A 16,767-nucleotide genomic window follows, 5' to 3' on the forward strand; every position below is an offset into this window, starting at 1 on the left:
CAATTCATCAGATGGGCTGCTGCTGCGTCGTACACTCCTACATTCTGGACCTAATCTGCAACCATGCAACAAAATACACAGAGAGTGCATGAAGGGCTTCAGAGAGCAGACTTTTTTTAATTACATGTACTAAAATGACAAGAAATGACACAAACGCAAGTATCTTGCCCTTTGTTCTAGCCTTAAATATCATCTATTAAACACATCTCACAGTCATCAATGAGTGACTGTGGCACAGAGACGGATAATGAAAATCCTGTTTGGGGTTTTTAATTAAGACTTTTCAGTTAATCATGTTTAATCCGATGTTGTGATTTAAGCTGCCTCGTTCATTAAACCACAGAGGAAGACAATATCCTGATGTGTTCAATTCCCTCCATGGAGTCTGCTGGGGCAATAAATATTAACAGCAGAGAAGAAGAGGAAGAAAGTATGACTCATAAATAATAAAGGCATCAAAAAGGGCGTCCTGTTGACAGCAACAATGGGATATATATTGTAATGTTGCAGATTTTGGGGCTGATTATCAGATGGTTGTTGTGTTGACGGTCGAGCACGCATTCTGTGGATCTGATTCTCACGTGAAGCCAATCAGGAAGCAAGCTGACTGAAGAAGGAAGCACAACAAACCCAGCTTTAGCAACAATAGTAGACGCAAAGTATGACTTAGAAATGGAGGACCCACTTGTTGACTAACTCTCGACTCACCCGGTCCAGGCAGAAGGCCGTCTAACATGAGTCTGGTCCTGCTGGAGGTTTCTGCCTGTTAAAGGAAGTTTATCCTTCCTGCTGTAACTTGCTAAATGCTGCAAAGTGCTCTGCTCATGGTGAGTCCTGTGTGCAGCAGGTTTGTCCTGTTAGCATGCTTTTAATTGCTCATTATGATGAACACAAAATATACCAAAGGCTTCTGGGTATTTGAGCATTTTTCCTGCATTATAAAACAAAGTCTTTTTGGCTCCACTGGATTAAAAAAAAACGAGGTCAACAAAATTTGAAGAGAAATCCTGACAGGATTATGACTCTGTGCAATTTTAAAGTAATCCACTCAGTTGTTTTAAGAATCTTTCAGTCTGGACTACAGTGGAGAACTGGTGGTAGCATGGATTGAATTACCAACAGTATCAGAGTCTCTAAAGCTGCACATGTTGACCTTTCTGCTTCATGTATTAAATGTCAGGTGCTTTTTAACACTTCCTGTTGTTAACTGAGACGTGAAGCCGTTTCTGGTCACTGTTGTTCCTCCTGATGAGGCTGGAAACCCTGAGATCCCAGTGAGAAACAAAATCTGCAGTCCTTCTGGTGCTAAATGAAGTTTGACAGATGAGTTAATGTGAAGCCTCAGTCACTAAAATGAAGTTACAGACAGTTTAGAGCAATCTCCCTTCTTTTTGTTACTGTCCTCCTGTGAGTTTAAGCCCCTGTAGGAGATTAAAAACTCTCTTAAAGCCTTCACAATGTGGGGACAGACACAATTCAGATGATCTAACCTTGTTATAGGAGCAGCACAAACTGCACACACACACCTATGAACACACACTCGTACCTGTTCATTGGTAAAGTGCTGCCATTTCAGCAGAATCTCCTGCAGCAGAATCCAGCGCTCCTCTGTCCATCTGCAAATGGCTGCCCAGCGGTCACCGAGCACCTACACACACACACACACACACACACACACACACACACAGATATAATTATATATAAACATGTTACAGCTGATGATTCTCTCAGTAACTCAAACATTTTCATCACATAGCCTCAAACACAGTTTTTTCTGCAGCTGCCAAAAATGCAGTTTGATTCGTGGTGCTGCCTCTCCCAGAGGGACGGGGCTGATCATGATTGTGGACGGGCGTGAAATCCAGTGATGAGGGGAACAAATATATCTCTATATTCAATCCGAGTGAGTGAAACCCACTGACTGTACGAGTCCGATGTGAGGAGGAATGACCTGGAGTTTAATGACAATCAAATAAAAGAGGAAGAGCTGTTTTTTAAAGGTGTCATCGTGCAGGAAAAGCCATGATGGTGATTTTAAGATCACAAATTCAGATCTGACCTATGACCCTTTGCTGTGTTTCATCCCCTACTCTCTCTTTCCTATTTCCTTCTGTCCTTTCCTCTAAGTGATTATTGTGATGATGATTTAAAAAGCTAATCATGAAACAAGGAGAAGAAAACAGCTGCTTTTGGCTCTGTTTGGGTGTGACAAAGTTTTTCTAACTTGGTTCTTGTGAGGACTTGCAGGTACCCCCACACACACATGCAGACACACACACCCACTCAGAGTCTGTGAGCTGTGAAACTTTATTTTCCTTGTCTCCACTGTATCAACGTATTGGCAGCTGAGCTGTTAGCCGAGCAAAATGGCACCGACGCTCTTCCGTTTCACTAAACTGGCAAAGATGAAACCCGGAGAGTGTCCGCCGAACAGAGTCATCAGAGAGACAGAGGGGAGGAGAGGAAATGAAAAGACAATGAGATGTGTGGAGGGGTGGGTTGGAGGGGGGAGTGAGAGACGAGTGAGAGGCTGGAGACAGACGTGTGGAAGGAGACTCAGCAGGTTAATCTTAAGATGAATGGTCTGTAATTAATCAAGCGACAGTTGAACAGCGGGGAGAAACCAGGGAAGGCACCTTCTATTTGCATTTTTACATTCCTGCACACGTCCCTCTCTCTCATCTATTCCCCCTCATCTATTTATCTCGCTGGTCCTGTATTTTGCAATAAACCGCACTGCAGGAACACAGCCAGCAAAACCTCAAACGCATAGTTTCATCTGGTTTCTAATGATGTTAAGTGAGATTACACTTTGCATGCAGAACAACTTCTGCGTGGTTTGCATTAGAATAGCTTAATATGACACGCTGAATTCAAGATTCTCCCAGCTGCATTAATATATTCATGCAAATGACTTTCTTTTCTTTCAGCAGCGACCAAAGTTTGAGAGGAGAGATTCTCATTTTTGGGCTAATCTGCTTTCAGGACAGAGCCGCTTACTTTTATCCACAGCTCCTCAAACCTTTTCTCCGTTTCAGTCGTGTCCAATTATCGGAATTTCTTCATTTCCTGGTTGTGTGTGTCGCCCGTTCTGCCCAAATCTACCTCAGCCTGCTCGCTCCCGCTCTCCCCGATGACAATAGACCGAACCTCTGGAGATGAAATCAGCATGACTTCAACTTTTCTCCTCGTCTCGAGCGGCAGCTCCACATCACGGTTCAGATCGTGTGCTGCTCAAACTTTTATCTGTAATCCGGCCTGCAGTCTGACATCGCTGCTTTGCTTCTGCATTTACAGGATGTGATGATCACAGGGCCTGAAGCCTCTCACAATGTTAATGTGCATGTCTGGAGATGTAAAGGAACTGTAATCCACCATCCAGCATTAATATTTATACCACATCTCTTTAGAAATGTATGCTTTGTGCTGCGTAAACACAGTTTATACACTTACAAGGTGCACTGTGTGTCGTGTTTAAGGGCTTAGAGCAGAAAAGACTCTGTAGAAATGGAATATAATACTCACAAGTATGTTTAAATGAGCGTATACTACCTTTTTATATCTACACAGGTGCAGATCCACTTGTACAGAGGCTGCATCTTTGCTCCACCATGTTTCTACTGGAGCACGGAGCACACAAACTAGCTAGCACATGAGTTTGTACTTTATCAGTGAAGAAGAAGAGGAGTGTGTTGTGAAGAAAACAGTTTGTATTAATAGACGTTGACTAATGGAGGATCACACTTCTCATGCATCACAGGAGCGTCTTGTCCTGAAGGGAGGGGCGAGCCAATCTGACCGCTCTTTTAATTGGATCATCTAATTACACCTCTCCTCCTGCGTCTCCAAATACTCACATCATCACAGTAAATAGAAATTTAAATTAAACCCATTGGAGATTTTTGGGAGTAAGAATCAATTTATTTCTTATTATTATTATTACTTTTTAATTATTGCCTGTTTGGCTCAAAGGCTTTCGTCCTTGCAGCAGCAGCTGAGGATTCAATGCCCAACTTGGCCTTTGTTGGATGTCTCTCTTCAACTTTCCCATCTAACATGAAAATATATAAATACATAGAAACCTCAAGAAGATTGTCTTCAGGTTCTATTTGTTGCCTTTTTTAAATAGGACAGCCGAAGAGAGACAGGGAGTGTAAAGGAGAAAAGACAAAACTAGCAAAAGCTTTCATATTTATCTGTTCTCAAGCCTCACCTCTCGATCTTAAACGTTATAACATCTGAATACCAAACATAAGAAACTATACATCTCACATTCTTAAGATGTGGAGATTTTCCATGCTTCATAGAGTCACAGGTAAGAGCGTCCTTGCATGGCTAATCAATGACAGAGCGAGAGACCTCCCAACAAGAGCATCCAGTGACAGTGTGACGAGGGGCAGTGTGCTTCAGTTGAGACCAGTGCATCAGATGGAGGTGGAGATCAGCGGCTCTATCTCTAATAGATTTCAGCTTTATTCCTCGGGAGTTAACAAGGGGAACCGGGGCTCATACATCAGGGGTTAAGACAAGCATGGAGAATGAAGCGTACCAAACAGGCAGCACAGTCGGGCTCCTAGCTGGAGTCTGTGCGATGATAACTCATAGAGTAAACAAAAATCAGCACAGCACAGGCACGTCTCACTGGCGAGGTTCTAATTACCGCACAACACCAAAGACAGAACTATCTCTCGTTCAATCTGTTTTTCCAGAGAAACAACGAGGGGAGTGTGCTGAGCCGACGCGCACCGCAAAGGCTGAGTGAGCGAGAAATACTATTAAAAAGAGAGAAAATTAGGCCACAAGATATTTGTCTTCCTACAGTGTTTCCCAAAAGCCCTTTGTGATTAGCAGAATGTGCAAGATGAGCATGTTCAGCACAGTGTACATGTGTTTGTGTAGGCGTGCATGTTCTTGTTGTGGCCTACTTCTGAGGACTTATAACAGATTAAACTTAATTGGGGACCACACGTCCAAATGAGGACAAAAACATGGCACCTAATTGGAAAAAGCAGAGTTTTAAGCCTGTGGTTATTTCTATAGTGAGGGGAAATCAAACGTGTGTGTGTGTGTGTGTGTGTGCTTACCTAAAGATTTGTAGGTGTGTGTGTGTGTGTGTGTGTGTGTGTGTGTTTGTTTAAGCCTCATATGGGATAAAAGCCTGGATCCCAATCACGAAATAGCTGATTTTTGGCAGTGATTATGTTTATGGTGAGTCCATAAAGACAACAAATAAGCGTGTGTGTGCGTGTGTGCGTGTGTGTGTGTGCGTTCCCTTACCTGGAGTTTGGTCTCCAAAGCGGCGGTGGCACTGTCCCCGCTGCTCTCGTCCACCACCACCACCATGTGGGTCAGAGAGTTCACCCTAACCTGCTCCAGCTCCAGGTCCTCCTGCAAGAGCTGTAACACACACATGGAAACACACACACACACACACACATATTTGAGTAAATAAAGCAGTGATGCACACACAGTTCTTTTCAGATGGGGGTTTAATGAGTGGTAGCAGCAGAAGCTGAACTTGTTGGTGTCTTGTTGAACCACAGGAGTTCAGAACAGAGCGATATTTCTTGTTTTTAACACCGGGTGGCAGACAAAATGTAAAATTATCACCACAAGAACAATGTCTTTTCTTTGTGGCAGTTTCAAACAAAGTTGAAACTTTGATTCATGTCTTTGCACAATCTTTGAGTCCTTTTCCAAACATCCAGACACTTTTTGTCTTCAGTTTTTGAAGACACTAAACATGTTTTACTTGTTGAAGACAACACATTTTTTGAAAAACAGCTTGAGTTTGACGCTTTCTTCAGTTTGTCTGATGTGGAAAATGTTTTGAATCAAGCTGATTTTTCAAACTTTTCATCAGTTAAAGCTTAAAGTCTTCATAATTACACTAAATAATCATTCTGGCTTATAGCTCATAAAAATCATGTGGCGTCCCTTCCTTGTGGAGGGTGTCTATGATCATCTTCTGTCAAGTCAGCAGTCCTACCCTTGATTGTGTTTGTGTGTACTGAAGTAGAAACAAGGTGTTTATAATGTTTGAATAGAGAGAAACTTAAAAGTTTTCTCATTTTTTTAAATACACTTTTAAAGTTTTTGAGCCAAAATTATGAAACATTTGAGTCTGCATATAATGAGTCCAGAATATATTCAATTCAACTTCTAAACTAACTGATGGATAATGTTAAACTTTTTCAAAATATTCTAATTTGTCCAGCTGCAGCTGTGAGTGATGTAAACTATATTTCAAGATGACATTGAGACGAGACAGGGTGAGGGAGAAATGCTTACTCAAAGCTTTCAGCTCATGGCTGCACATATATTAAATCTTCATGCTTTGGATTGTGATCACACAACAGAAGGAACAATACGCTCTTCACAATAATGAAGAAATAAATGTGACTGTTAACAATGAGTTCAAAGAAAAGAGGATGTAATAAGCGTGAACGTCAAAGATCCAACGTATACACAAGAGGTTTTTCAGTGATGAAAAGTTTCAGAGAATAGAGTTGAAGGCTGAACAGAGGACCTTCAGCTTAAACAAACATGTGTAAAATACAGTCATGTTGTTGAGACCTCCTGCTGCTGGTAACAGGGTTTCAAAGCTCCTCTCAACTGTTTGCAGCCACAGAGGAAAAAACAGAGATCCTTGAGTGCAGCAGGGGAATTGGTTGCAAAGGGAAAAAAAAGGTAAGATGGACTAGAATGGCACCTGAGTGTGCCGTTTTTCTCTCTGTGGTAAACCTGTGATTTAGAAATGATTGACAGCGTGTTGTGTTCAAGGGAAAATGGCACAGCTGTTCGATTGGTTGTAATTTGGCCAATCAAAGACGGTTTCTCCTCCTTTAAGTGGCAGAAAAGCCAGAAAACAAACCTAACTCAACGTTCTGTCAACTCATCATACTCACCGCTGCTCCGAAGTCGAAGTCAGCGCACCTCTAAGTGTTTTCAGCTCATTTAATCTTTGCCTCTAAGTGGTGAGGTGGGCTAATTGTTGTTCCTCAAGCTCCTACTGAGAGGAGAAAGCGAAACCTCCGACAATACTGAGTAAACAGTCAGAGGATTTTATGCTTTCTAAAGGTGTTAAATCATTTTTCAAACTGTGCAGCCAACAGATGGAGTTAAATTGACTGCGGAGCAGAGCCTGACACTCCTGAGCACACTGCAGTCCTCAACAGATCTCTGTTGAGAAGGATGATTCATTTCTGACCTTGGTAACAGCAGCTGGCAAAAACAATGGCAACAAAGAGGATCCATTCAGTCTTTGTTTGCGAGCCGCCGCTCTGTCTCACAATCATCCTCAGTGAGTTAGAATAGTCTTAGAGGAAATACACAAATTATTCTTTACTACGAATGATGCCGGGACTTCTGAGACTGGAAGTGATTCACAGATTCTCGAACTTGAAAACAGCAGCTTGGCATTTATAAAGTTTGAAACTTGGAAATTGAAATGTCCAATTTAAAGAGGATTTTTTAATCCTGTATTGTTTCATCAAAGATCAGTTGATGTGTGACCTAATCATATCAAATGAATCCCTTGTCACCACTCTGAAGCGTCTACATTTAAACACAGAGCTGTTGAGTTATTAAAGCGACAGGGTGAAGCTTTAGGGGAACTGTTGACTTGAACGTTTTGACACCAGGAAGTGTGACAAAGAAACTAAAATGTCAGCTAAACATTCTGAACCAGAATCTTCTTCACCGTACGTCTCCCAAAACTGAATCTGAGTCAGATTAACCTTCTGGGTACGTTCTCACCTCTAACAAAATGCTCTGAACATTCATTAGAATATTTATTTTGTGTGATTTTCATATTTTTATATTTCTGATTTCTAATTTTATTATTATTGCTATTAATAATAGAAGTTAGTTCTGTACTTCAGGTATACCTCTGTTATCATTGTATATGTGTGAAGTTAATCACATGTCACACTAGGTTAGGTAAGACGTGTTTTTCATCCAGGGCTTCAGTCCCACCTTGTGCTCCTCCACTTGGTGCTTCACGTCCTCCAGGTCTGGACCCAGCGGTTGAGCCCCCATCCTCTTGATTCTCGCCTCCGTCGCGTCCAACCAGTTTGTGAGCTGCTGCAGCTGCTGGTGCTGCAGCTCCATCAAGACCTCGTGGAGTCTGAGAGAGAGAAAGATGGAGAGGGAGAGAGAAATCAGTGAGTTTCCAAACACATGACGATACCACGGATCAAGAACAGCGCGGAGAGCAGAAGGTCTCCTTAAACACACGCCTGCCTCCAGCGGTGACTGCTGCTGATCTAATTGGGAGAAACTCGAAGAGCCCCCCCGTCCTGCTCTCACTTTCACCCCTGCACTCCAGCAGACCCTGGCTGTCTTGTCTAAGTGGTGTTTGGTAGTCGAGGCCATGTCTGCTCAGCTTTGTGCCTGAATCACAAGATTATCAAAGGAGATAGCTGAACAGTTAATTAAATTTGGCTTGGTGTCAGTTATCATTGGGTTCACCATAATTAGAAGGCCGCGGCTCTTTGTGTGCGTGAATGTTGGCGACAGTGAGGACCTTTATTCATTGTGTGCAGAGAGAAGAAACTTTATTCATGGGGCTAAATTAAGATGGAAAGAAGCATGAAACTATATTTCTCTGTGCTTTCTGTGACAGGAAGTAAATATGATGTGTGTTTGTTTGAGTTTGAATCTTATCTGAAGCTTCTTTTTTGTAGCTGTGTCGCTTAAGTTACTAATGATCAGTCAGAACTCTCATCATGGAGAATTATCATTTGCATGCAGTAAGTTATATCTGGCAGCATGTCTCTGAGCTCCCCGCCCTTCCACCTGCACACGTGGAACACAAACAATATGAGCTGCTGCAGTGTGTGTACCTGGTCTGTCTCTCCATGCTCGCCACTCTCAGGTGCTCCCATCGAGAGTTCAGGAGGTTCATCTGCTCCCTGACTTCTGAGTCCTCGTCCTCACTCAGGTTCCCCTCCCCAAGCAGAGCAGCGCCGGCCCGGAGCACCCGCCCCACGCTGCCCTGGTGAGTGGTCAGCTCCACCATGTAGCCCTGTCGAGAGACATTTCACACACATGTTCGCTCATTTTGGCTAATTGCTGCTCTGTAAGAGGAGGAGGGCTTCACATAACTACTCCTGCCGAATGACCCCTTTAAACTGCTCTCCAAACACATTTCCAGCTCTCGCTTTAGTTCTTAATCTACTTTCCCTGGAGCACTTAGCTCTCATACGGTCCTTCCAGGGTCTCACACAGAAAAATGGCCAGAGTTAATTTAATTTTGAGAGCATAAAAGTCGATTGTAAGCTAGTAGTCCTGCAAGTCCACATTCATCAGCCTCCTTTCAACACTTACAGTAGCTTTAGAACAGCTGCTCGGTGCTGCGGCAGCTAAAAATCCACATATCAGTCCAGAATGAGCTACATACACTCTCTGATTCACACCTAAAGGCATCCAGGGATTTGTAGTTTGTTGCATTGTGATCTTTCTTCATGTTCCTGTCCCTGTTTTTTGGCCCCCAAACAACAAACAGCAGAGGTGTTTTTTTGGATGACGAGCCACTCTGCTCTCATTACTGCATTCTTTTCAAGCCTGGCCCTTTAGTGCGGTTTGAAAGAAGCTCATTCATGTCTCTAACTACACAGTTTTCCTAGTTATTGGAGATGGTATGTTGTTATGGAATGATTGCTGCCATTACTAGAACTTCTTTGTTGTTTCTTGGGGTGCAGTTTTGTCCCTGCAGAACTGTGTTGAAGTATGTTTGTTTACAGCTTCTGCAGGGGGACGTAATTGTTGTTCTGTTATGACTGGAAGAAAGTCTCATTTCAAAATATTTAACATCTCATTATGTTGCTTCATTTAACACCTCATTATAGTCTCATTGTCGTGGCTTTCCTGACTAACATGTCTTTTTAGTATCAAACAGATGCTCTGTTATAGGAGGAAGAATTAGAAAATTAATACTTTGGATAGTATGACCAATTAAAGCCGGCTTTCCATTACCACGGTGTCAGGGCTTCTGCACACAGCAACAACGTGTGAGCTGTTTTTTTCCCACATTAACAGTTTTATATTATGTCAGGATGACAATCTGAATATGTACTCCTTTGATATCAGTGCAGCATTAAATGTGAGCCTTGTTAAGAGCAAAGGAAATCACCTCATGTGTGTGGAACTGCTCCTTCACTTCCTCCACGCTGTTGGAGATTGAAGGTTGTCCCTGGAGTCCGTCCTCGGCCGACAGCAACCACGTCAGAACCTTCAGATTCAATAAACAGAATGTGACTTAAACAAAATGCAGTATATCGAACATGAGGCCTCTTTCAACTTGACTTTCTTACAACTTATTTGAAGGTGAATTTGAGATTTCAGTGTCAAAATGGGGCCGACATACGTGTGTTAACAAAGGGGCAATTTAAAGCCACAGTAAGGAGCTTTTGATTGGTTGTGAAACACATTCAAATTCATACTGATACGTCTTTATGATAAACAAAAGCAAACTCTAGTGTCATTTTAAATGTATGTCTACCATACCTCTTCCAGTGCAGCCTGGTAGCTCTCCAAGCTAGTGGATCCTGGAGGCAGAGGACTGAGGCCCCGCTGCAGCTCCTCCTGGCTGGGCGTTAGGAACTAAAAATGGAAGGGGATGGGGAGGGAGATAACAGGAGGAGGAGGAGAAGTGGAGGAATGGATGGTGTCAGGGTTGAGAGGCAGAGGACAAAGGAGGAAGACGCAGAGGACATGGGGAAGGAAAAGTGAAATATGTAAGAAGTGGAAAGAGGGAGGGAGGTAGAGAGGTAAGTAGAAAAATAAACAGGCAGCACGAGAGAAAGTGGGAGACGGGAGATGGAGAGAGATGAGGAGAGGCCTGTTAGTGTTTGCCATTACTGGTGCCGACAAGCAGTTCTGGCCTCTGTCCAACCTTAACAACTTGTCCTCTTTCCCTCTCTCACCATATCTCTCTTTGTGTGCCCGCTACTGATCTGGACACTAACAACTTCTCTCTTTTTATCTCGGCCCCGCGCTCCTCCTCTCACTCTATTCTTCCTGCCGGTAATAAGGTCCTGAAAAGATACACAGGGCCCTTCCACGGCGCTGATAACCGTCCAGCCACAGTCAGCACTGCTCTCCCTTCCTGCTTGTTTCAATTCACAAATACGCTCGGCAGAGACTCAGAAACGAGTCCTTCCAGGCTGATTTTACTTCCTGTTGTGTGTTAAAACATGAAATAAATGTCAGATGTGTCAGCTGATTTAAATTCCACGTGTGCGCACTGTGTTGTCCTCATAACTCACAGGTTTTCTGATGCAATCTGAGGACAATATGTTGTAAAATGTCAGCCCCGTTCCTTATTTCCTGGAGAGGAGAAACTTTGTTGCTATGACACAGATTTTTATGCTTTACATCCTGCGTTTCAAAGAACAGTGGGTGTGCTCCAGTAAGCCTTATCTGACAAATTATCTTTTCCTCTCACACGGCATTTTAGGTGCCAGCCAAGTCGAGTCAAGACCCCCCGCTGACACATTAAATATTTGACACAGCCTCTGAATACTTTCCGTCCGAGTCTGAGCAAATGATGGGCCACATTTAGTCCCGCCGCCCAGGGTGACGGCTTTGAAAACGCATCTGAACATTTGGAAATGTCATGTTTTGGAGTAGAAAGGACACATCAAAACAGAGCGCGACGGGCGGATGCACAGAGGCTGTTTCTGCGTGTTCCCTGGGTGCTGTTTATTGACTGCAGACAGATTGATGCGTGTTTGTTTGTAAAGAAAGTTCTGGGGCTGGGTAACTTTTAGCTTTGATAAACACAGGATTGATCCCACTGTCAGATCTCTTTTTATGTTAAAGGAATAGTTACACATTTTAGGGCATGTCCTTATTCACAGTATTGCAGGGAGTTCAGATCTAATGTTTGTCACATTCAAAACAAGATACAACACATTTCTACAAGTTGAATGAAACCACAACACAAAAAACGTCCGACTCAGCAAGTCTCGTAATTAACAATGAAACTGTGACTTCAATCAGATTTCCACACGTGTAGCAGAGGACTTGTTCCTTTAGAGACTTGGTGTATCGGACCTTTTTTGTAAGACACAGACAAATACACAGAACACCAGGTGAGCAGCCGAAACATGCACAGGCACAAGGATGTTTGGCGTGGAGGGTTAGCACAGCGAGACACGGACCTGATCAGTAACACGCCTCCTCTTTTGCTCGGGCGACTTGACATATGCAGCCTGGGTGTAGGCATAGCTTTTATAGCGAGGCTGAGGGGAGGGGCTCCGCACTCGGCCCTGAGCCACACTCACTGTGATCTGAGAGAGACAGATGTAGAGATAGAAGAGGACAGAGACAGAGACAGAGACAGAGACAGAGTGTTGGCGAGAGAGGCCAGGGGAGAGAAGCGAGGGATCCGAAAAGCCAAATCATATAGGAGAGAAAGAAAACGCCAGACAAGCAGGAGAGAGGAGAGTCAATGGAGAGAGTGGTGATGAGGAAGAAGCAGAAAAGTGGGGAAAAAAGAAACATGAATAATCACACATAAAGCTCTGTTTCCATCCAAATGTCAAGCTAATTTTAGTTGAACTTTAGAAATACAGATTAGCTGCATTTCCATTACCAGAGTGTCGAAAAACACATTTAGCAGAAAAATGGAGAGTGTTAGGGATTTATTCTGAGCAAGGAGTCATTTACTTTCATTTTAGCAAATGTTAAAAGTGCTGCCTTATTTAATGTTCTCTGGAGATGAAAAACAAGAGAGCGCCTTGACACTACCAAACATCTTCAGGAGGGCGGTGCTGAACTTAGAGCGTGGAGCGAAACACAAAGTCACACTTAGGAACCGTTTTATATTTAGACTGAAGACTGATGATCTCTTAAATAACTTGTACTTAAAGCTCCTGTAAGGAAGTTTAGCATGCTGTGAAATACACTCAGATCATTATTGATCACCAGCATGAGGATTGACTATTTCAAATTAGTTTTATTTTAAATCTTAAGGGGACAGGGGGAGCCAAATTCAACACAAACAGAAGTTCTTCAGAGGAGATGACACCGTTTTTTAAGGTTCGATTTTAAATGGTCTCAGCAGATGTGTCTACATATCATGTTATCAAATCTATGCTTCAAAAACATCCTCGGATGGAAACTCAGAGACACAAAAAGCTGACATGTTTGAGACATGGTGGAGACAGAGACAGAGGGAGATCAGCTGTGTTATGAAGAAGACAGAAGCACACAATCAAAGCTGTTGTTGGAGTGAGCAGCTCTCTGTCCAACTCCTACACATCATCCACATCCTTCCACTCCTCCAGTGGAGTTTTCCACATCCTTTCCTCCTCGGGGAGACAGAGATCACTGCTTCACGGCTTGAAATTCACTCATGCTGTTGTGGTAGTAGTGGCCGAAGAGAAAGAACAACTACAAGTTCACCTGAAGTGTAGGTGTGCAGCACACTACCTCCCTCTTCCTCTGCTGCGTGTGATACATTATTCATTCTGGAGTGATCCTCCTCAACCTTTCCAAATGTTTAGCATGCTTGATGAAATCTAAAAAAGATGGGCTCATTCAAAACGGCAATGAGTCACTAATGATTCATTACGAGCGCAGCAAACACAGCTTCAAATGAAGCCTCGTGGATATGGTTCACAGTCGGTTGTGCAGCTACTGCGAGGTTTGGAGTCTACAAAACGGGGGGGATGAGTGTGCCTTTCAGCGCTGCATCTTGGTGTGCATTAACACTTAACGTGGTCTACTCAGAGACAGAGGCAATTACATGAATACTTCATTAGTCAGAGGATGACTCACCAACAACAGAAAGTAGATTCTGAAGTGCGAGTCAGAGCAGAGTCATTATTTTCCTCTTCAATTCAAAATGTTTTTTTGTTTAATGACTCAATCGGCTCTTTCATTGAAAAAATGCTGATGCTTGAGAATGCCACTTTCATCTGACTGTCAGTTTAGTGACGGCATAAGGGACTGAGATCGCTGTGTGTTACTCTGTGTGTCTTCAATATTTCAAGACTGATTCCAGGCCCAGATTTAAGAGCAGCCTGAGGAGCTACTGGACCCCAAAAGTCTCAAGCTGAGCCGGACAAACGTGTATGTTGTAGCTTTGCCATTAGTAATCTAAAGCTGTAAAACAGACCCACCTCCTCTGCATACCTTTGGCCTTTAAGTGTTTAAATATATGGTGCTGTTGATTGCATTTTCACAGTTTACTAATGCAGCATAATGGAATTATTTCCAGAGTTTGAACACTCCATATTTCAAAAGCCGAGCTCTTATTTTGGAAGGACAAATAACTTTTAATTGACGACTGATTCTCCCGCTTGTTTGACATTCCCCAGCCGCCTCTCCTGGCCGCCTCTGCATCGCTAAAACCAAGTCAACCATTCCCCCACAGACGTCGTAAAAGTTTAATCTCTCCCTGTCTCTGCTCCTTCTCCCCAGCTATCAATCTCCCCTTTCACCTCCATCCTCTACCTCTCCTTCTTTTCTTCTTCCCTCCACCTGACAGCGCTCTCCGTCTGTCCTCTGCTTTGTGTTTACCTCTTGCTGTTTTCCCCTTTTCCTCTCTTTCAAGGCGGATTAGGCGCTTTCCTTGCTGCAAAGAGCAGAAAGCCAGAGGCGATCCGACCCTGGAATCAAGCGTTTGTTTCACCTTATCTGAGCAGCAGGCGGGCGGAGCTTTGGAGCAACAGGACACACGAAATGAGGCTGCAGGAAAAGCAGACTTTTTCTACCGACTCTAACTTTGCTTCCACTGCTCTACCCATGAAAAGCTGGAGTGTGTCTTCCTCCTTGGGTCCCAGGTGGTGGCGGTGGTATGGTGTTGATGTAAGGAGGTGGTGACAGCGCGGCTCTGATGATGACAGATGAGGGGGGAGGTAGATAATAGCCGCTGTCAGTTACTCTTTTTTCCTCCTCTCGGCTCCCGTTTTATTGCCGTCTGACTTGTTCCTCACACTCTCTATTTGTCTGCTCCGTCTCACTCTTCATCGCCCCTCTTCATCCCTCTGTACATCTTTATACATCTTCACACCTCCTTCGCTTCCTCTCCTTGCCCTCTTATCTTTTATGCCACTTTTGTCTCCCTCTGCTCGTCTTTCTGTCGCTCTGTCAGCCTGACTCCCTGAAGACGACGAAGGCCCTGCAGTTTCTCTCCGCTCCCAGACGGAGGGCTGATGTAGGGAGGGGTTGATGTGGCCATTAAACTGAGTGAGATAATAATATTACCAGCCATTACTCCGGGAAGCGCTCTCCATCCTGCTGCGATTTGGGGTGATAGCATGACTCTGACCTCGGCTTAACTGGGCTCTAAAGGTCAGTGCTGCTCCATCTCCAGATTCCTTCTTTCATTCAGAGTTTCTGTCTCAACTTTGGAGACTTTGAGAGCGACACCGCAGATTTCTTTGAAAGCTAGCAAGGGACTACATCTCCCAGCATGCCTTGTAAGAGCTTGGGGATCATTTCAAATGAGTGGAAGTGGAGACATTTGGTAAGTAAAGGAACGTCTGCTTGGTTTCATGAAAGATTAGAACACTAACATGTGACTACGAAGCTGACAGTGTCCAGCTACTGGGCGTTTTGGTGGCTCTAACTCAATGCTACTTTTATGAGCACAGAGCAAGATCAGCTGAGAGGTAAGAGTTATATTTTTGTCCACAGGGGGTGCCAAGATCAACAGAACCCTAAAGTTCCTCACTGGAGCTTTAAGAGCGTGTTTTGTGGCGTATGTTTCCTATATTTAATAGTTGTTTTTTTGAGTTAACAGCACAATTTTTAACAAAATAATAAAGTTTACCCTCAACAGATTTCCTGTCTAATAACATTTTATGATCAACAAAGCCTTGAGGTTGTTATCTTGTGGATTAGATCTCATGATTTCGATTTTTCACTCCCGATAATCAAATTCTTTCCATAACTCTGCGGCACTTTCTCCTCTTAATCACGCCTCGTAATTAAAGTAGTTCTGATAATCTGCTCGCTGCTGGCTCCTCATGGAAACCGTCTTTCAGTTTGCGATACCACTGAGAAGTAAATATATCAAACTGCCTATTACCCAATTTATCATTGAAAGTAAACAGCTTTTCTTAATCACTCTAACAATGCATGTGAGCCTGCGCGGCTGCCGGTTAGCACCTTAATTGTAATTTGAAGGACTGCAGGGGAAGAGGAGTTTGAAATCTGGGCTTATCTTCTTCTTTTGTAGCTCTGAGGGATGTAAAACTTAAGTGCTGTTACCCGACCCTTCGTTATCGAGTTTACTCTCCGAGATATCAACCCTCTGCAGAAAGTCTCTGATTAATTCTGTTGTTGGTGTTGCAGCCGTAGAGCGCTGATTAAGGAGAAATCAGAGGACATGTGAGAGCAGAGATCATCCCCTTCAGTTCCAGCGTCGACGAAGAGAGGGGTCCTGCTGGGAACTTCACAAGCCCACTTAGTAATCGTGCTAAAGTGGCGGGTTGGCGGGATGCTAAGGAGGAGTGCACACTCATTTTGTAACCGGGGTAGATAATGCTGTTGTGGAGCTGATTGTGCTAACAGCTGCAGTCATAATATGCAATACTATAGAGTCTACTTGAGCAATATTGTTTGGCGTGGGCGCTGCCTCCACAACAAAGCAATGAATGTAAATAAGAAGAGGAGCTGGAAAGAGCAAGTGAGTGCACAGACGATGCATGCAGAGAAAAGGCTCATGGGAAGTAAGGCATGGCTTCTTACTGTAGCATGAGAAACACTGATAAACAAGATGCCACTGTCGCCATTCAACTTGTTCTCATG

General features: G+C 43.5%; 1 protein-coding gene across 2 annotated transcripts in view; it reads right to left on the reverse strand.

The window, feature by feature from the left end:
• Nucleotides 1-16,767, reverse strand: part of dmd (dystrophin) — a 234,151-nt gene that overhangs the window by 114,627 nt on the left and 102,757 nt on the right. Inside the window, exons 10-16 of one of the 2 annotated variants that reach the window (XM_034677504.1) lie at nt 12,168-12,296; nt 10,510-10,605; nt 10,136-10,234; nt 8,847-9,028; nt 7,978-8,128; nt 5,278-5,397; nt 1,547-1,648 (exon numbers count right to left, since the gene is read on the reverse strand). In XM_034677504.1, coding sequence (XP_034533395.1) covers nt 1,547-1,648; nt 5,278-5,397; nt 7,978-8,128; nt 8,847-9,028; nt 10,136-10,234; nt 10,510-10,605; nt 12,168-12,296 — 879 coding nt within the window. The remainder of the gene's footprint in view (nt 1-1,546; nt 1,649-5,277; nt 5,398-7,977; nt 8,129-8,846; nt 9,029-10,135; nt 10,235-10,509; nt 10,606-12,167; nt 12,297-16,767) is intronic. The other variant, XM_034677505.1, reaches the window with a different exon arrangement.

Source organism: Notolabrus celidotus, chromosome 24 (assembly GCF_009762535.1).
Source record: "Notolabrus celidotus isolate fNotCel1 chromosome 24, fNotCel1.pri, whole genome shotgun sequence".
Classification (NCBI taxonomy): domain Eukaryota; kingdom Metazoa; phylum Chordata; class Actinopteri; order Labriformes; family Labridae; genus Notolabrus; species Notolabrus celidotus.